Source organism: Colius striatus, chromosome 24, assembly GCF_028858725.1.
Source record: "Colius striatus isolate bColStr4 chromosome 24, bColStr4.1.hap1, whole genome shotgun sequence".
Classification (NCBI taxonomy): Eukaryota; Metazoa; Chordata; class Aves; order Coliiformes; family Coliidae; genus Colius; species Colius striatus.
In genome coordinates this window covers 3,713,149-3,734,194 of record NC_084782.1, presented here as the reverse complement: position 1 = coordinate 3,734,194, position 21,046 = coordinate 3,713,149, and the positions used below count along the sequence as shown (strand labels likewise).

Sequence of the window (21,046 nt, the reverse complement as noted above, 5' to 3'; positions counted from 1 at the left end):
GAGATCCAGTGCAGGACACACAGCTGCCAGTCCCAGACGAAGCTTGCAGGACAATGGTGGCCACAGCTGCCAGTCCCAGACGAAGCTTGAGGGATGTCAGTGTATGTGGTTTGCAGCTTCTTTAACGTGGAGAAGCAAAGGAGTGAGTTCCTCATGTGAGGGGACTGACTTTGGGGAACAGTCATACAAGGAGCAAGGCAGCAATATGAGCTAAGTCCTACTGGATAATCCACAAAATAGGTGAGCTCCTAGTTAGGATGCTGCTGTCAGCCTTTTGTCCCAGCAGGGAGAGTTTCTTCAGGAGTGCTTGACCACCCAATCACCAGGAGCTTTTCAAGAGCAGCAGTTGCACAGCAGCACACCTCTTGCACTGTGCTGTCTCTCTGCTGGTAACCCTCCTTTTAGCAGAGCAGAGGAAGGTGCCATGAAGCCTCATGCACTTTGCTGTTCCTTCAGTCCCATACATCCAGAGGGAGCGAGTGAGATCCTGAGCAGACCCTGGAGGTGCCTGTCGCTCTGTCCCTTGGTCCTTTGTGCTGTTGGACAGATGGTGGCAATGGCAGAGCAGCTGTACTGAACCTACCGCATGATTCGCCCGGTCACTTGACAAAGACCTTGCTGAGGGATGTGAGGTGTGCTGGCTCTCTCATATTTCTCTGTACACAAAGGACAAGTGAACATAGCATCCCACTTGAGTGCTCTCACTGCTCCAGTAATCGAAGCACTTGTCAGAAGGAACATCCCAGAGAATTCATCTCCAAACAACAATAAGCATAAAACAGAGAAAGGAAAATACACTGCATCAATAAACTGCCAAATGCCTGTTAGAATCCAGAAGAATGATTCTGATGGATAATGATATGAGACAATAAATATGCTGTGGCCTTGATGATCTTTTTTTAAAAGACAATTTCCTTTTATTCCCACATAAAACTCTTACTGGAAAGAGTAGTTAAACCACAACAGTAAAACTCTGCCTCTTCCTGATAGCTGTTGTAGGTTTATATTGCTTTTGGAATGTAATGCAATGCATCTGGCCATGCCAAAACCAAAACTGCATGCACCAGTTTCAGTGCAGAAGGCAAACCAACCAGCAGCAACCTCCTGTTCTGTGCCACGTTCTCATTTCCCACAATTAATTAACCAGCAAACCAAACCAAATCCTCCACTTTTCTAACCAGATCCTCCAGTCTGTGTCCCTGCCTGTCAAAGTGAGCACAAAGATTTGGAAAGTGCAGTGGCTCCTTAACCAAGTCATAGCTGAGAAAAGTTGCAGAAGAATGCTGATGTTTCTTGGTATTAAAATTCAGCACATTGGCTTCCTTTAATGGGCCTTGGCAATTAAACTGCTGATGGCCTAGTCTGGCTGCCTTTGCACTCTGCCCATTCAAATTACTGCAGTATTCCAGGCATAACTTGCTTTTTAAAGCATCAGCCATGTTTGGTCCATATATTTCCTTAAGGTTTAGGGTGACTGGATGGTGGACACAATATTCCCCAGTGCCACTCACTGTAGAGGTGCAGGGAGTGGCAGCCCCAGCCCTGACATGCCAGTGCTCCTGGTGCCCAGCACCCAGGGAGAACATTGGCATCGACACCAGTCGAGGGCTACAGCTCTGTGCCCTGAGTGTGCTGTGGCCAGACTTGACCTCTCACCAGGGCCCTGCACTGCCAGCATCGAGAACTCCAAACCTTGCCTTGAAAGATGGCTTTTTGAGTTCATCATTGCAGTCAAATTCTTCTCCAAGCCAGGGTCATTGTTCCTTAGATTAATCACCCCTCGTTTCTATTGCTTTATTCTCTCCCTCTTTTAAAAAAGTGTGTTTGTACAGGCCAGCTGTGGTTTTAAAGGTCTTTTTAAGTCTCTCATTTTCTTTCCTTTTTTGAGGCAATAGTGAAAAATGAAGCCCTTAGCACCCTCCTCTGCAGTGTTGGCTAACTTCAGAAATTAATTCTCTTTTAAAGAGAATTTGATTCTGATGCATTGGTGCTGTTAGCTTGCACAGGGTTTTGGAGGTTAATAACTCTTGACTACATTAACATGAATACCTAAAGGATAAGAAAGATATTTCAGCTGTCAAAAGTACTGGTCAAGGAGGGCACTTGGCAACATCTGTCCAGCTTTAGGTTTCATTTGTTCTCTATCCTTGATGGCTGGCTGGGTCAGCCTCTAGGGCTCTGCTGAGCTGTTCTGGCCGAGACAAGGAAGGAGCTGCAATGTGTGAGATGTAGAAACAGAGGAGATGCTTCAGGGAATGTGAGATTTTTCTGTAGGGCTTTAATATAAGATACAGCAGTCCTGAGGTGCCTAACGTGTGCTTTGTTTTAGGGTGTCTGAGTCAATATTGAGTATCGTCTCTGAAGCTGCAAAATCAATACAATTTTGTAATTGTGACTTCAGTTAAGCAAAGGGGACAGGGGAAATTAGCTATGATGTGAATCTGGGTAAGCTAAACTGACAGGGGTCAAAGTCTTGGCAAGGATATGAAACTGGAACAACCTGCTTATAAGGAGAAGCAGTGGTGGCTTAGGAGGCTTTTTGTCTTTGGTTCTTTGTTCTGGCTCCTGTTGGCCTGAGAACATTCCATCTCTGCCTGCGTGGCAGAAAGCCTCTGCCTGGTCTCACCTTGAAGAAGGTCATAGTAGCTCCATCCTTCACTGCTCCATACTCTATTTTTGTCTGCTTTGCCAAGTCATCTGCTGAGTCGATGGGGGATTCCATCCTCTCCACTGTCAGGAAGGCAGCAAGGTTGGCTGTGTAGGATGAGATGATAATGAGGGTGAAGAACCACCATATGCCACCAATGATCCGTGTAGACAGTGCTTTGGGCATCAGCTCAGAGCCTGGAGTGGGAGACAGGGAAGGAGAAGGAGGAAACAGAGAGACAAAGGTCCCATTTTATATGTACATAGGTCCACTGTGTATATACATACAAGTGTATAAAAGATGTCACTGTCAAAACTGTAACAGCTACACGATGAATGCCAAGTGTTTTGGAGGCAAATTATCCAGACATCTTGCATGCAAGAAAATCAGTAGGCTTTCCAGAATATTTCCAGAAAAGCCCTCTCCCTTTATTGCTGACCTTGGGCACAGTACACAATTTACAGGAAACATTCAAACTGAAGTAATTAACTAGACTGCTTTGGTGAGATTTAAATAGCAAGTTATTTATGAACTTTGATGAGTGTTTTGTTCTGCCATTTAAAAAGTGCTTTGTGTCTGTATGGATTGCTTCTCAACAGACTCACTCTAGGGAGTGTGTTCAAATAAAAGAATCAAACAGTGAGAGAAAGGAACTATCAGGGTCCAGTACTTTTAGAAGTAGGGAAGCAGGAGATATTACAGCATAAAAGGTGTACCAGGTCTGGAATGCCTTTTATTGAGCAGACACGGAGGACTAAATGGGTTGTGCTATTTTTGTAATCACCCAAGACACCTTTTAATGCCAGGAAAGAACTTTGGGTTTGAAACAACTGTGTTCAGAGGGTATATCCAACCTGGAATTTGCAACAAAGATTGGGCCTTGCAAAACAATTTTAAGCAGTGTGGCTTCAAAGCATAGCATGGAGTGTAGCTTTTCTCCTCTCTGAGTGCAGCAAGGAGGCACCAGGAAGCAAAGGAGCTTTGGTTCTTCTCATGATCCTGCTTCTTTCCCGTTCCATCTCTTGCCCTTTGATGAATTAGATAGTGTGACATCAGTCTAGCTTTGAAATATTTTTCTTCTTAGATGCAGAATAGAGTTAAAAAGAATACAGCCCTTTTCATTTATCAGCATCTGATAAGAGGATGATTCATCCTGCTAAACCCCCTTGCTGGGAACTGTCACTGTCCATCAGGGCAGTCAAGGTCTGGGAAGAATCTCTATTACACACTGCAGCAGTGGCAGCAGGAGCACGGAACAGTAGCACTGTGCACGCTACCAAGCTGATGCTGTGGTGCTTTTGCTCTCTGAGTATAACTAGTGATACATGGTAAATTAAAGTGTGACAAATGTTTGACATTTTCCACTTATTTCTATTCCTGGATTTTCTGCAATTAGATCCCCAATGAATTTTGTTCCTTATTCAGAGCTGCTCACAAGCTCCCCCTCTGCTGTCTTCCTAACAGATTTACTCTATTCCTTCCATCTCTGTGTATTCCATTTGCTCTGTTCCATCCACATATATGAATGTAATCCCATCTATATCCCATTTCTAAGGTCCCTGTGGTATCTTACACTAGTAACACTGAAAAGGTTCAGTCTTGCAGGCCGCAGCTGCCAAGAAGAGCTGATTGGAGAAGCTGCTTGCCATCCTCTGCCCCAGCAGCCTGGGCCCCGTGTTAGAGGGAGTTTCAAGCCCTTACACAGTGTGCAGAATGACCAGATGAAGATAAAAATGGAGACAGACCAGAGGATAAGATGCCTGTGAAACAGAGTGATCTGGGACAGAGACCCTGACACGAAATAAACTGCTTGATTTCACTGAAGCAGGAATGTACAGAATCTGTGGCATGATGCTGAGTTTGGTGAGTTAAACAGCTGAGAGAGATGAAGGCAGTTCCTCCTCGGGACACAGTGGGTGCTGCTCTGTGCACAGCAGCATCAGCACACGTGTGAACATGCCACTGCTCCATCATCTAGCTGTGTGCTTCCAGCTGGCAGACTGGGGAGCTGCTCCTCCTGACACCTGCCACAGCTTGCACGCTTCATTGGTAGTAATTATTGTTATGCAGTGGCACGTGTGTGCTGGCAGCCAGCTGCAGCCCGTGGGGCGAGTGACTGGAGCTGTGGGGTGAGCTGTTGGGATGGGAGCTGTGACCCGGAGAAGGCTGAAAGTACAAATAAAGGCTGATGTCCAAAAAAAAGAGGAAAGACTGCAAAGCTCTGGCCTGCTGTGACACAGAAGAAGTCGGATGGCTTTCTTGGCATAAAAGCCTTGGACTTTTTCCTGGTGCCCCAGACAGGGCTTGGCCCTAGCACATGTGCCCCTCTGTTTCTCCATCCCTGCCGTGCAGGCGAGCTGGCACGGCTCAGTGGGCGTCTTCCATGGAGATACAGCTCACAGCAAGTCAATAACAACAAACACAGTCACCAAGAGTTCCTGAACTGCAGCTTCACAGCCAGTCCCCTCAGGGAGATTATTGTCTCATTAGTCCCTCGCTGGCCTTGGCCCCAGCCAGAGGCCATCTGCTGTGCACGCAGCTCCCTGGGCAGCAGCTCGCTGAGGTGCTGTGGGACCTGACACAACTCCAGCAGCAGCAACTGCCATCCAGGGCTTCTCAGCACGGCAGGTCCCTGGAGGTGCTGGGGGAGAGCCAATTCCCCTGTCCCACACCTCACTGCCGGTCAGAGCTGCTGCTGACAGCACTTTTGTACCTGTTCACACCTTTTATCTTGAATTTGAAATCCAAAAAGCCGCCACCAAAGGCCAGTGCTGGAGCACTGATGGAAGGGTGTGTGGGCAGGGAGGCTCTGCCATACCTTGCTGCATCAGCGCTCCCATCCCAAACCAGAAGCTGTTCAATAGGGTGAAGTTATTCTCCACGATGTCTGATCCTGGGTTGCAGGGATGAGCGTCGTACCACTCATACGGGCTGAACCTACGGCGGCACATGGAAAGCGAGAGCTCGTTAGTCGGGATGTGGCATGACAAGACCCTAAAGGAACAGGAGAAAAAGAGCCTTAATACATCTCGTGCTGCTCTGCAGGGCCTGCTGACCCTTTCAGACAGGTGGATTATTAAAGGAAAGGACAAATTCAGCCAGGATTTTCCGAAGTGACAAACATGGCTGTGAGCCCTGTGTCCTGCATTGCAGAGGGCAAGGGAACCTGGGAAACCAGGTCCTGAGGTATCTCAGGTTGCTTCCCCAAAGCCTTCAGTCACTTCGGATCATCTCTGTGCAATACCACATGACACAACAGCAACTGGAGCACATGGTGATGCAATGGGATGTGGGGTGGATGCATGACCTGTAGTATGTCACTGTTCCAAAACGCAGGGGAAAATGACATTTCTAGATAGATTGAGGAGAGATGCCCACAGTGATTCTGCAGCACTAGCTGGGCCAAACCACGGTGTTTCAGGGGACTTTTCTGCTAGTGCACTGGGAATCAGGGTGAGATTTATCTCAGTGAGAAACAGAACTTTCTATCGTGCTGACAAGCCCAAGTCCTGACAGTCAGGGCACCAGCACAACAGTGGCAATTGGTGTAGATCTGCTGTGAACTGCTGAGCTTTGGGAGAACACTTAGTCCCTGTGGGGCATCATTCCATGGACAGCCCTGCAGTTTTTGGGCAAAACTGAGGGAATTTTCTATGATCATCTCTCTGCAAATCCTGCCTAGAATCACTAGGCAAGCGCTGCCCTGAATGTAGCTCATTTAGCCAGGCTCTGTGGAGGATTCTCAACAGGAGAGACATTCATATTTTTAGAATTGTTTATTTACATTTTGTAAGAGTCCCAAATTTTGCAGAGATTAAATTAAAAACATAATTGGTATAATTGCTTTTGAACCAGGCATTAATTATCATCTCCACTTCCTTCTGAAATTCCTGTAGCTCCATAACAGCCCTTTCTCAAAGCCCAGCCCAGTTTATGTGAGGAGACATTTCTGTCTGTAGTTCCCTGCCAGACACGCTGCTACCCAAGGAGATGTTTTGCTGCTTAATTTCACGGGTACCCTCAGTCAGACAGTTGGATGCATTTGGAGAGAAGGGCAACAACTCTCTCCCAGGTGTGCCCTCCTGGCACAAAAAACCTTCCCCACACAAGCACCCACCCCAGCCTCTGCTCTGCACCATCACCCTCAGAGCCTGATGTGCGGGGACATTCTGTGAACACAGAGCTGTGCCCCCCCAGGGTCCATCATGGGAGATGGACCAGGTGCAATGCATAGGACTTCTTGGGACTTTTCTAGAAGAATTCATCCTGTGGACATTTGTCCCACTTTTTGCTTCTATTTTCCACAGGCAAGACATAGTTTAATGACTTCTCTTTTCCCCCTCCCCTTTATCTTGCCTTTGTGCAGCTCTGGGTTTGCAGAGTAGAGAGCCAGAGGCCTTGCTTAGGCTGCATCCTGACAGTCCTGCTCATTCACCCAGGTAACAGCTGGACCATTCTTACTGCTCACCTCCCTCTGCTTTTTTAAATGAGAGAAAATCAGAAAACAAAACAAGAATCAGGCTGAATTCAGACCTGGCTTGAAACTTGCTGTTCCTTGAAACTTGCTGTGAATTTATGCCAGAGGTGTATAAAGAGGTGCCCAAGCCCTTTCTGTCAAATAAAGCCCAAGTTCAAGAATTAGATGAAAACTTTCTTGGGCTGCCAATGAAAGAATATGAAACAGAAAGGGAATTGGTAAGATCAAATGAGCCTGACAAGATGACACACTGAAGAACTTCAAGGTCTCTGAGTCAAAAACTACTGCTGCTGGAATTACAGAGAAATATTCAGAAAACTGCAAAGCAGCAACAGTCTTCAGTGCCTGAAAAGCAAGTGGGACCATCAGTGGAAACAGAGGGGTAATGAAGGAAGGAGTGAGCAGAGCTTGTTGACCCTATACAGCTGGAGCTATGATAAATGGGAGTTGCTCAGGATTCACCCTGGGCTGGCTTCCCCCTTCCTTAGGTCAGAACAAGGCCTGAGAAATAGTTAATCAAAAACAATGATGATTTTCTTGTCTCTTCTTGGCCTTTTTGGCATGGAAACAGGAGTGCTTCAAAGAAGTTTTAAAGATCTAACACAAAATACTTTAGAGTCTAGATTGTGTCTCCAGAGAAATTGCTTATGGATGACCGAATCTTCATTGCAATTATGATGAACGTTAAACCCATCCTCCCTGTTGTGCATCCAAAGGTGATTAGCTGTAATTTGAATGCTCTGTAAATCTGAGGATGGGTGACAATTCCTATCAGCCAGCTTCACAACCCAGTTGCAACCTCACACCAGAGTCGCCAGACAAATTGCCCCCATGGAGCCTTATAAATTGGTGGAGTTTATGGCTCTTTGGGGGCTGGGGTGGTTAGGAGCAAAGGCTCCATCAATAACTGAAAAAGACTGATTAAAAGGGGAGATGGATCAAATACATCCTTTGCCTGCCTCTAAATAGTCCCTAAGTTGGTTTTAAGTGGCATTGACCTATGATTATAGCATCAGCAGAGGACTCTAGTGCCTAGTTCAGGAGACTCATGTCTCTGAATTATGACTTTGCTATTTTGACTGTGGCTTTCTCCTGAGAATTGAATTTGAGAGGCCTTGCTAGGGTCAGAGGTAGATATTGTTTCCAGTATTACTGAATGCAGGACATATTTTCCTTGTGAAATCTCTTGCTTTCCATCTCTATATGTTAAAAGATCATTCCTTCAGAACCTTAATTACACTGAATGCTTGGTGTTCTTTGAAAGAATAGCAAGACAGGAGAAATCTCCAGAGTAAAACGTGAAAAAGAAACTGTAATTACAGTATTTTATAGGTTCAATTTCAGCCAAAAATAGCCTTATAGGGAAAGACTGTTGTATTATGTCATAACTGCTATAATACAGAGAGATTATGAGGCAATTTCAGAAAAAAACCTAGAAACTAAACCACAGTTTTTCAGGTTTTTATCCATCAACACCAGCCCCAAAGCCCATCCCAGAGAGTGGTCAGACTGATTCATGGCTGGACATTCACTAGAGGGGTGGCAAAGCCCACACTCAGTCCCTCAGTGCAATGGCTGTGTGCTTGGGCACACATGGGGCTCTGGGTTAGCCCAAACCCCCACCTCTCTGGGAAGAGTGTCCTCCAGCACCAGGCAGGGCAGGGGAGTGGTACCTGGTTGGGGTGCCTGGGTGCCCAACACGATGGGTTGGCACTGCCAAGGGCAAGATGGGCTGCTCTGGGTGCACAAGGCTGAGCAACCCCACTGCCCCATGAATGGAGCATCTACCTTTTCCTCTTTGTGCAATGCAGCATCTAAGGTGCTCTCACATCAGGGCCTGTCCCAGCATCTCCTCTGTGTTTACTGCGGTGCATTTCACACACAGATACAATCTGCACGTTTAACGTGCTTTGAAAGGAGGATCTGCACAATTTGGACTGGATTTGGCCGTGATATGAGTTGGGAAAAGTAAGCTCACAAACATAAAATTGTGCTTGAATTGTCATTCCAAGCCACACAAGCAGTCTAATACTTTATGGCTTTAAAGCCACAGACATTATGGCAGCAGAGTCCATCTCGCTGTGTTCTGCATGGCTAACAGAGGCAGAAAGTGAAGGAGTTCTATCAGTCATCACAGTATTTTTCCTTTTTGTAATTATCTCGGGTTCATTTTCCCAGATGAGTTTCTCTTCCTGCTGAGAGCATCTGGTTCTTTTCTCCCTGATACAAGGCAAAATCATTGAGGCCTTCATCTTGCTGCACCAGAGTCCCTGAGGTGCTCCCAGGCTGGGCAGGGCAAGGCTGGCAGCAGGGTTTTGCCCAACTGCTCTGCAGTTTGCTTTTGTCCCAGCTGCTGCCTCTGTCTGAGGGCTGCAGGGCAGAGCAAGGGGGAATAGGGAGCTGTGTGTTAATGGCAATGCCACTCTTGTCTTTTATAAATAGGATAGTAATGACAAGTGCTACCATTTCTGTGCATTGCACCAGCCTCCTGCTGAAATGAGTGGTTGGCTTGTTTTGGTGAGTTGCTGCCTGTACTGCAGTGCTGCCAGTGCCCAGGCTGTGCTCCCTGCGGGCGCTGCACACACACAGTGTGCAAAGCTCTGCTCAGACAGGTTCTGAGTGACCTCAGGAGAGTGCCTGGAGACCCACTGCATGGATAGAGATTCACTGCAAAGACTAGGGAGGAGAATTATTGCAGTTAAAGTTTTGGACGTGGAGGGCCTTCCACGTCCTCTCCACGGTGAAGTGCAACCTCCCCAGCTCTGCACCTCGGCAGGCGAAGGATCAGACAACGGAGCTGCTTCACCATCCCAGATGGTTTGGAGCACTAAAGCTGTCTGCTAAGCTGAGTTTACTTTGACAACTGCTGTTATGTGTAATTAGGATATTGCACAGTAAACTCAGGAAATCATTCCTAAATGCTTCCACGGACCTGAGGGATGTTGGAAATTGCAGATTTGTTGTAACATGAGGGTTAATGAATTCTGGTTGCTTCAGTTTCGTTATTAGTCTTTACTTTGTCTATGTGATTGATGGCAATGGATTAGATAGAAGCTGCTTTCTGAAGGCTGCTCTGAGGAAAGTACAGCACAGCAGCTCTTGGGAGCAGGGGCACAGAGCCCCAGTCCAAGGTGGGCTTAGCAGGGAGCTTTCTGAAGATACCACTAACAGAACTTGAACTGGCAGAAATGAGAAGTGAGTGTCTAACTACAGGCTGCACTGAGAAAACTTCCTTGGATGTGGTGATTGTGCAAAATAAACATCCAGTGAGGGCTGTGCATGGCCAGGGAGGATGGATGGCTGGCGAGAGGGAGGCAAGTGCTTTGTTTTGGTTTGAAGAGGTGGGGTCACGTATGAAGAGCAGCCCTGGACTGTGTGACTCATCAAAGGCTCTCTACAATTAATAACACATGCAAATGTATGCAAATTATGCTGCTTTTAAATATAGAGGATTTAAACATGCTAATTAGATGCATATTAATTTTGTAAACAGACACATTGTCAGGTCCATAGCAACGGGTTCTTCATTCTTTGATGGAGGGAGGGGTTTGTTGTCTGGGAGGGGGTCAGAAACAGGAGCTGAGAATGATGTGGGACACCAGAGCTTTGTGTCCAGGACACAGTGGAGAGGAAGGGCTGCATTCTAGAAAAGGTGGATGAGAAGTAACCTAACAGGAGCATGAATGGTGAATGACAGAGAGCAGGAAATTACTCTTCATTATACCAGAGAAGTGTTAATGAAATGGAAAGGGAACAAACTTTCTAAAATCGTAACAGTAAGTGCACTTTGAAATTCTTTTGTACTGGAATTCTCCTAAATGTGTGGAACTGCCTGCTCTGATACAGCAAAAGAGGCTTACAGGTTTATGTTAATAAAGCAAACACACACAAGCACATTTAGTATGGTAAAGCAGCACAAAGGATATAACACAGACTCTAGCTAGCAAAGAAGGAAATAGATTTCCCCTGTGGATAGCTCATTGATTTTCACCATGGGGTTTGCATCACCTCCACAACCACCCTGATATACAGGTCCAAAACAGAACAGGGTATGGGAGTATACAGCCATGAGCAACCCCCCCACCAAGCCCAGCCTGCCAGTGGGTAACAGCCAAAAGTAATTTCATTAAGGACATGGGTTTAGTGCTGCAGCTCCCACTGGGTGATGGGATCCCTGCAACACACCAGGCAGCAAAGCAGATCTCAGCACGGGGAGGACGTCTTGTCACATGGCAGCAGATGTGGTGTGATGGCAGTCAGGTGGGATGGCACTGGTGTCTCCTTACCTGGCTATAACAAAGAGCACACAGCTGACACCCAAGTAGGCAAGGAGGATGTACATCCAAATGTCAGGAGACAGGGGGTTGAGGAAGGAGAACACGCTGGGGTTGGTCCCGTTGGGCTTTCGGTACAAGATGCTGACCCCCAGCGTCATGAAGGGCTTGGAGAAGTCTATCGCTTTCTCTCGAACGTGGGTGATGGTGAGAGGAGCAACAGCCAGATCTGCTTTCTGCATGCAACACAGAGGGAGGGAGACAGAAGGCATCAGAAACAGAGACATTTCCTTCCACTCAGAGATGCCCACAGCAGTCACACTGCAGTAATGGGACAACCACCTCCCTCAAAGCACAGCCCTGAGGTTCCCCTCTCCCTTTGCACATGGGATATGTTTCACCTGTGCCTCTGCCAGAGGCAGGCTGGACCTCCTGCCCCATTTCCCTGTGCAGGCAGGACCCTCTGTGGCAGGCACAGGCTGGGCTCCCTGTAACTGCTTCCCTTCAGACCTGCCGTGCAGGCAAAAGCAAAGCTGTCGTGGCACTGGGTTGCACATGAGTACTGTTTGGACAGCTTTCCATAAGCTCCTCTCCAAAGCCCTCCAGGTCCAGGGCCAGGGCATGCTCTGTGTGCATTAGGCACTGGTACACCTGAGACAGGACAGGTGAAATGTGGGACTGATACAATATGGTCCAGTCATTACAGTTGCTTCTCACTACCCTAAACAAAATCCCAACAGAGATGCAAGGTCTCCAAAACGTGCTGGGTGAGATTCTGGAGGTGGTGCTGTTGGATATATTTACCATCTTTAAGACAGTTGTTCTAGATTTAAATCAGTGGGCTGGAGAGCAGAGCATGATCTTTTGTTTGCTAATTATACTCTCTAACTTTCATTGTATAGATTTTTGGCTGATGCTAGCTAGCCAAACTCAGTGCCGACAGCAGGGAGATGCTCCAGGCTCAGCAGCCTTTGCCCAGATCCAATGAGCTCATTTTGATGGGCTCTTCTAAAATAGCCACAACATTTATGTTTTATGATGGTATAAAATGTCTGTGATCCTCGCTGTGCTTGCTTCTTGCTGCAGAATTCTTTACAATAGAGATTCTTTACAATAGATTTGCTGGCTCCAAATCCCACCCTTTGCAGAGATGATTTGTTTTTGTTGGCCTTCCTTTCAATGTTGCTGAAAGAGGAGTAAGTCACAGAGGGAGGCCACTCCAGAATGAAGTTGCAGGAAGTAATATTATAGCAGCATGAGGTAAAAGGTTCAATTTCTTTCCCCTCAGTCGACTTCATGATACAACTTGAAAGGCTCAATCTAAGGAAGCCGTGGTGTAGGGCGGGAGCACTGTTGTTTGGGATTGTTGCCTGGCTGCTGGGAGTGAGCAAAACCCCCCAGTTCCCCTTAGGTCTGTCTTCTGTGTACATGGCCACAACCCCCATGGAGAAAACACTTCTGCTAATGAAGGGTGGAGTTCACAGCTTGTCATGGCTGCAACTGCCTGAGCTGCAGAAGGAATTTCAGCTGAGCATATTCTTCATCCCAACTCCTGGTATGAATTGTGTTAGCTTCTATTATTTCTCCTATTTATCACATTTCTGTGCTAGGTTAGTGAGTGACCACATACAACCTCCTTCTGTTGCTTAATAGCTGCATTCATTCCTCTCACTAAACATTCATTCAGGTACTTAAAAAAACCTTAAGTAAATACATCCAAGGGTGCCTCAATGTCAACTGCCTTGCTTGGGGGTTGCAAATCACGCTTTCAGTGTCACTGACTTCAGAGGAAATGCAAGAACATAAACTAGGTTTCTGCAGTTGAGCAGTGCCTCCCCCCATGCCAGGTACCTAGTGTCCCCCTGCAGGATTTATTTAACATCTGGTTCTGAAAACTGAAATTCTGAATTAACCCTGAGTGATAATTACCTAGAGATAGAGTCATCTGTCATTACTTGCAAACTTTAAATCAATACTAGCTGTCTTGCTGGGACATGCATCACTCCACCAGAAACTATGAGTTCACTGGAGAAATTGCTGAAGATGTCTGGTGTGACTTGCAGAGGCAGGTCAGACTAATGATCTTGTTTGACCTTGCAAAGCTGTGACAAAAGTCAGTGGAATATTTGTAATTAGAGGATCTGGGCCTTTTTTTGTAGGAGTTTCTACATGAGCTTTTATCCATTACACGTGTGTGTGTGTGTGTGTTTATGAAAGGAGTCTCCTCTCCTTTACAGGAGGTAACCAGAGATCCTAACCAGAAGAGTTCTAACGAATTCTGTAGCAAGGGTAAAAATGATGTATTTTTTCATACCATAGTCCTTCAGCTGGCCCTTGGTTAGTTCCCTTTCCTCCTCATTTTCCAAATGGAAACACATTTTAAAATCAGCTTGGTACAGAAAGTGTCCGTTTCAGTCGCTGGCATTTGTCATAACTATGAGAAAATGGAAACAATATTTTCCCAGTGAGCCCTTTTGTGCCATCTGTGGCTGCAGTGACATTGATGCAAACCGAGGGACAGTGGTTTTTAGATGTGGACAGGCAATGCAGCCTGAGATGGTGAAGTTCTGCCTCTCGGGAGCAGGGTCTGTGTCCTGAGCACCATCCTGGCAGAGGGTGCCCGGCCGGTCTGTAGCCTGGCAGCTTTCCCCACATTACAGCACACTCGAGAAGTTTGGCTGAGTGGTCTCCAAAGTCACAAGGCAGAGATGGCAAAAGAAGTGCAGCGTTTTAGCTCCTCCATCACTTCTGTGTGGGTGTCCTGGCTCACCAGGGAAAGCTGAAGGAGATGAAGGATTTGGCTATGGATTTTTCTGAAGGAGGAAACAAACGAGCAGCTCTGTGGTGAGTGCTCGCTTGCAACTGGCTGTCTGAAAGGTCCTAAGCCAAATTTGTCAAGATGATATAGTAAGCTAAATAACACCTAGGAGTTTATGCTTTACCACAGAAAATGAAGAGAGAAATCTGCATGGATGCCCAAGGATCAAAGCACTTTTAGTGCAGAAATAAAATTTTACTGTGTCATTTCAGCAGCTCCTGTGATTTGATCACAGCCCCGTGTCCTTGGCAGTAAATGTCACACATGGGCAGGACGGAACATGGATTAGGGAGCCCAGTCTGGTGTGATGTCCTGAGCTATTAAAAGCAGTACAGGGCTGCACTTCGATATCCTTTTTATCAATGCAGATTTTTTTCTGAAGGTGGCCTCTAATTAAGGGTTTGCTGACTGAGAGGAACTAAATCAAAACCTACCAAGGGTGAAGCTTTCATTTGTCGTGTTCTGACATTACAAACTGGGAAGTCAATTATCAGGCCCTGACTGCTGCCTTCACTCAGCCTCAACTTTTATGCTGTTGCACAGTAAGATGGTTTTTATTCAAAATGAGAAATTATAGCAAGTGACAGTGGTTTAAAGGCCCTTGTCCAGCAAAACCACTTAAGCACACGCTTCTGTTTTACTGGAGTTTGCACACCTTCCAAGTCTTATGTATGTTCTTAAGTGTTCTGCTGAATGGAGGCCAAAAAGATGAATTTTGCCAAGGCAGCTACACATCAAATGCAGATACTTCCCTAACACACCTTGAAGGATTTGGATATCCTTATTCAGTCAGTTACAGCATTTTCACTTAGGTGGAACTGGCACAAGTTCACAGAGCGTTCAGTGCATGGAGGATTGTAGTCTCTGCAGAGATATTTGGCTTTTATCAGAAAACGCTAAGTCTTATCTCCAAGTTCTCAGTTATCGCTGGAATGTGGCCTGTGGATCAGAACAGCTCTTGCACAGCCTTGCTCACTGTAGAAATGCTGCAGCGTCCGACCTGTGCCGGCGGACAGCTGCGTGTGACGGCCAGTCCCAGCAGAGCCCAGCAGCAGCAGCACCAACAGGAATAGTTATTCAAGAAAATAAGCGACCTCTGTGCTTATTTTGCCAATCTGAGTTAGGTATTTACATAAACTAATTATGCATGTGTTGCCTGAGAGACAGGTAAATAGTGCATATTTTAACTTGTTTAATTGTTATTCAGATGTCTGGCTGGCAGCATCCACACTCTCATCTCTCTGTCTCTTTTGCCACCGCCTCTGCCAGCATGGGGGCCACAGAGCTTTTCTGCTCTTGTGCTCCCACTACCTTGCTTCAGGTCTGATCTCTGTCCCCCTCCCCACTTTCTTGCTCGGCTGCTGTGCTGTGCTCCTCCCCCTTGTCCCCACGAGTCTGCTCCTGCATCCTTCCCAGCAGCAGAGCCAGCACCCAGGCATCCTTGGGCACAGGCATCATGGAGCACTTGGGGGAAGACAAAGCCAGGCACAGCTGAGGCTGTCAGTCTCTCTTGCAGCCCATGGCTGGGAGACAGAGAGGCTATTGCTTCAGCAGGCATCAGAGCACTCTGCTGAGAGCTCTCAGCATGCAGCCCTCCCCTCTGGCTGGCCAGGGATAGGAAAACACTCAGCATGAGAAGTTATGCTTGAGGAGAGCGAGGTCGTGGCCGGCAGCATCCCAGACACACCTCAGCCTGCCACTGAGTGCCCCATGCACAGGGGGTCAGCGTTAATTGTCTGACTCCAGTTCTTAATGGCTGCTCTTACAATCTTACTCCTAATTTAGACATCATTTTTGTCAATGAATTTATTTCATATCAGTGGTGAATTAAGAAGAGATGTCAGCAGGGAAAACCTAGCTGTAAGCTGAAGAGAAGTGTGGACTGTGAGGTCCTGTTGAGCCTCTTGTAATCTTTTCTTTAAGGAAGCTTTTCAGAGAGGGAACTGCTATTAATTGTACCTAAGGGACATGAAAAACGGTAGGAGTCCCCTGAGAATGGCTGGTTTTTTAGAGAGAAGCCACATCCAATGAATTGCTGGCAGGTGAGCAAGCCAGGAAGGGGAAAGGCAGGTCCAGAGAGACCTGCAGAAGCAAGCAGAGAGATCTCAGGGCTTCCCAGCATACACTTGAGTGTGCTTCCATCACTTGGATCTCTGGTAAAGAGCAATCCACCCGATTAACAATATTGAGCACAAAAAGAAAATGCAGCCAGCTGTTTTGGCTTATCTCCATCCCTTCCCTAATGCTGAGTTCCTGCAGGGTCTAAACAAAAGATGGAGGACACTTCATCCAACAAAATTGGTTTCTCCCTATTCCTGGCCCAGTGGCTTCGAAATGAATCCCCATTCATGACACTTGAAATAAACATCCACCAGTGCAGGAGAATTAATGGGAATGTGGCATTGTGTGTGCAATATGTATTTCTGCCAGAATTTACTGTCAATAAATGCCCATTTATTGTAAAAATGTTAAATCAACTGTCATAAATCGTCCCTAAGGGTAGATATTACATCTTCTCTATAGTTAGCATTGGCAGGGATTTCCATTAGAAACCCTGTTATTTCTCATACCTTTTTTATTCCCACATGAAGTTTCAGATTGAATGGCAATTTTTATATGCACTGTCTCAGCAGAAGGCAAGTTTTATTTGTGAACAAGTTTGTGCAAAATGTCCAGAACAACTCATTCTGCTGGTTTTATGTGATTATGCCCACAGACAATAGGGAAGATTTGCAGGCATTATTTTGCCAGACAGCTAGAATTTATAAATCAGAATGGATGGGCCATAACACACAGTGTAGTTTTGCTTGTATCAATAATAGTTTCTAGGAATAAACATCAGTAACAGTTCACTACTGATGAAAAGAGGAGATTTGACAGTTGCCAGGTTCCCCTTTATTATGGATGCAGGGCACAGGAGCTTCTTTCTCTGTGTCACCTGGGTGCCCCAGACCTCCCCAAATAATGGTGGTGTGAGCAAGTTCAGCTTTCATAGCCCACCTGATTGAGGTTCCTCTGCAGGAGTGGCCAGGGAGAATGACTATAAACAACAAACTACAGTGAGGAAGAAGTCTACTTCTCCAGGGAACAGAATGAACTCTCTCAAAACAGGGATTGTTTTGCAACAAAGGATGAGCAGCAGATGAAAGGCAGCAGGGCAGAGCTTTTTGCACCTAACCACAGGAGGCTGTCTTCTCCAGATCCGCTACTGGGAACCTGGAAGGCAGGGTCATGCTGTGAGCTGCTCTGACTGCTGTTGCTTTTCCTGTTTATGCTTAAGGCCAGACTGGAAACAAAGCAATTTTACAAAGGATCATAGCCTGAGGCATTACTGCCTATGGCCAGGCATGTCTGGATCAGAGAAGGGGGGGTGGAGGATGATGTGTCCCTCAAAAACAGTGTATGAGAGCTCACTGTGTAAACAGCCTGTCCTCTGTCACGTGTGCTGGGATTTACACCTTTGCAGGGGAGGCACCAGCATCCCTGAAACATGCTGCCCTGCCTGCCACCTCGGCCCAGCTCCTCTCTGGCTGTATTTCCCAGCCCAGCAGGTTGTCAGAGTGATGGGCTCCCTCTTGCTTTGTCCATCTCCTCGTCCCCAAATTTCAGCCTGGGGTTGGGCTACTCCTGGTACACAGCTGCCTCTCCCACAGCTCTCAGCCCTCTCTTACTTCAGCTCAGCAGCACCATCTCCTATGCATAGGTCATTCAACCAAACCAGCATAACAGCCTACCAGAGCTGATGCATCACAGCAGTCCTAGGAGACTCAGATGCACATGAGTTAAGTGGATCCTGAGCAGTGCACAGACTTTCTGTGTAGCATTAATCATGGCCTGGCTGTTTGGACTTCACAAACTCCTGCCTGCTTTACGCTCCCACCTGAATGATCCCAGTTGTTTTATGAGAGGGAGACACTGAATATGGAGAAAAGCCAGCCCAGATATCAAACTCACAATGTGGGCAGCCCTGTTTTCATCACTACAACTTTGTTTGAATGCTGTCTCCAACACTTTTCCTGCTAGGTGTGAAATGAGTTTGAACTTTCCCATTGCACAGTGCCAATCAGTTGTTCCTTTCCCCACGATTTGAAGATGCTTTGCTGCTGAGGAAGGGCCCCATCTGGTTGCAGTTTCACTTTTTAATGCTTTACATAAACACTGCTATAAAAAGCAATGACATGCAGATAAAGAAAATAATAGCTTCATGTGAGGTTTGGGCAATGGTTATAAATCACCCCAAGGCACGCACCCAGCCGTGCCTCTTGGAAAGCAAAGTTCAAATGATGCTGTGGTAAAACTTGGAAAAAGAAGGGATTTAGTCCTTTCCTGTTGCCATATGTTCATTTGCTTTTTAAATAGCCAAGTATACTTGAATTTTATGCTACTTAATGAGGTTGTTCCCCATACCTTCTTGGTCTGTCTCTTACAGCTGATCACAGAAAAGCCTCCTGAGAGCCCTATAACATCTTGCAGGACATTGTAAGTGACGTGATTTGGGCTAAATAACAGTCTGGCTTCTATTCCTTTCATCTTTGTTCCTGCTTTGGAGTGATTTACTTCTTCAGAGCTCTGCACTACAGATACTTTGTGGTGAGAGCCACAGGCTGTGCTCCCAGCAGCGGGTGCAGGGCCTCAGGAGCTGAGAGTCGCAGCCTGTGCTCTGCGTCTGTTCCTGTCTGTGTCACACCCGTCACTTGGAGCAGCAAAGCACCAGCCTCTTCCGCTGGGACGCTGTCACTTGTCTAACTTAGCAAGGCTGTTGCATAAGAGGCTATAAAATCTGTGGTTTGAGCTGTATGGAGTTTTCTGGAAGCGAAAACACAAAGGTAGGCTTGCAGAGCCTGTGGCACATTCCCCTGGGAGGCACAGCATCCTGCTCCCCCCAGGGCTGTCCTTGCATGCCCTTGCTGCACTTCCCTCTTCTCCAGGGTGAGCCATCTAAGGACTGCAGCCCTCTTTGCAAACTGATTAAGCATCACTTTGTCCCTATAAGGGACATAATCATTATCATCTGCATTTTACAGATGGAGGAAGTATTGCACAGAAGCAACTTGTCCAATGTCATTTAGGGCAGACAAGCCAAATCCGGAAACACAACCTAGATCCCTGAGCCCCAGCTCCGCAGTCTCACCGCCAGACAATGCTCTGTTATCTGCTCACAGCGAAGCTCATTTACTGAAGTGACTCACCCAGCAAATACATTCTTCTCGTGAACTCTAAGAGCATCCACAGCTGCTACGTACATGGGATTATTTTTGTCTCTTTTCTGCTTAGGCACTGTTTTCCAAATGTAGCCAGGAACTTGAGAGGTGGTCCAAGGGCTGCACCACTCGAGCAGGAGAGTCAGGAGAAAAACTCTGTCTTACAGCTCTAGGACTGCTTATACTGCTGCCTGTGCTGCAGACACCATCGATTCATTTTATCCTCATCTTTTCTTCTACAGACCCTTTATGAGAATCAGAAATTCATAAAAACACCAGCTTTCCTCACCTCCCTAACTGTGCTTCTGGGATCACAGCATGTGCTGGAGGCAAAATACCTAATTAGGAAACTGAGTAACCCCTGCCCGTGAGCCGAGGTTTCAGACTGGGTGACTTTTTGGCGGCTGTGACCGTAAAGCTGCCACAACAGCTTCACTACTGTTTAATGGGCTTTTAAAAGTCACCATGGAAGAAAAACACAACTGCTCAGCTGCAGGAACAGCTCAGTGTCCCAGGAGATTTTTGAAGATAAGCTGCCTTTATATAAAAAAATAAATAAATGAAGCTGTCCCCTGCACACCTGCTCTTGCAACCTCAGTACCTCATCTGGACTCGGCTGAGCCGTGTCTGGGACACGTCTGGGTCCCTGAGCCACCTCCGTGGTGTGCCCTGGCCCATATTTGTCAGGGGCAGAGCAGCAGCATCCTCAAGGAGGTGAGAGCAGACACACTGCTCCTGCCTGGATGGCTGCGCTGCTGGCTCCACAGACCCAGCCCGCATCTGGGCTTTGGAGATGCCTCCTGCATCCCCCTTCCCTCCCCTCTGCATGCCCAGCCTGCATCGTGCCATGGGGCAGCACCCATCAAGGAGTCTCTGGCTGAAGCTCCAGAGCCCATTTCTGTGCTGTGAGAATGTCCATTTTCATAAACTCCAAATGACTATTTGGAAGAGTCAGACAGAGTGATACCCTTCTAATAAATCATGCAGCACAGAGTGATACCCTTCTAATAAATCATGCAGCACAGAGCCCAGGTGGGGTAACGAGCTTGCTGCAGGTATCCTGAGCCAGCACACTGTGGGCACTCATCCCACTCCAGCAGAAAGCCTTGGAGACAGCCTGGGCATGGCTTGGCCCCTGGCAGCTGCTGGCTCCCAGGCTGCAGACAGCCCTCACTCACGTGGTCGATGAGCTCCTTGATCATGCCATTCCACTGCCCCTTCTCATCCTGTGCGCCGTATTTCCCGTCCTCCACCAGCCGGATCTCGTAGGTGAAGCCCAGGATGACAGCCAGCTCCTTCAGCAGGTCGATGCAGTAACCCTCAAAGCGGTCGTTCCCAAACAGGGCCGTGTCAGACTTACGGAACATGACAAAGGGCTCTTCCTGCACATGGGAAGGCAAAAAGTCCCCGTTAAGGGTCAGCTGCTGTCCTGGCTCCCACCAAAGGCAGTGCAGCCCTGTGGGTGAGCCAGAGGCACGGGCTCTTCAGGCAGGGCTGGCACCGTGACATGTTGGGAATAAATTAACTTTGCACAGTACATCAGCTAATTAGTAACCTTGTTTACCCCACAGAATTTAATTTTGTCTCCTCTGAGCAGCCAACTGTTTTCCATTGGGTAGGAGAAAAAGA

At 47.1% G+C, this 21,046-nt stretch overlaps 1 protein-coding gene across 1 annotated transcript in view; it reads right to left on the bottom strand.

Annotated features, from left to right (window-relative positions):
* The window catches only part of GRIK3 (glutamate ionotropic receptor kainate type subunit 3), a 108,077-nt gene that overhangs the window by 6,338 nt on the left and 80,693 nt on the right, over window positions 1-21,046 (bottom strand). Inside the window, exons 10-13 of the mRNA XM_062014310.1 lie at window positions 20,596-20,799; window positions 11,411-11,634; window positions 5,466-5,584; window positions 2,627-2,844 (exon numbers count right to left, since the gene is read on the bottom strand). Coding sequence (XP_061870294.1) covers window positions 2,627-2,844; window positions 5,466-5,584; window positions 11,411-11,634; window positions 20,596-20,799 — 765 coding nt within the window. The remainder of the gene's footprint in view (window positions 1-2,626; window positions 2,845-5,465; window positions 5,585-11,410; window positions 11,635-20,595; window positions 20,800-21,046) is intronic.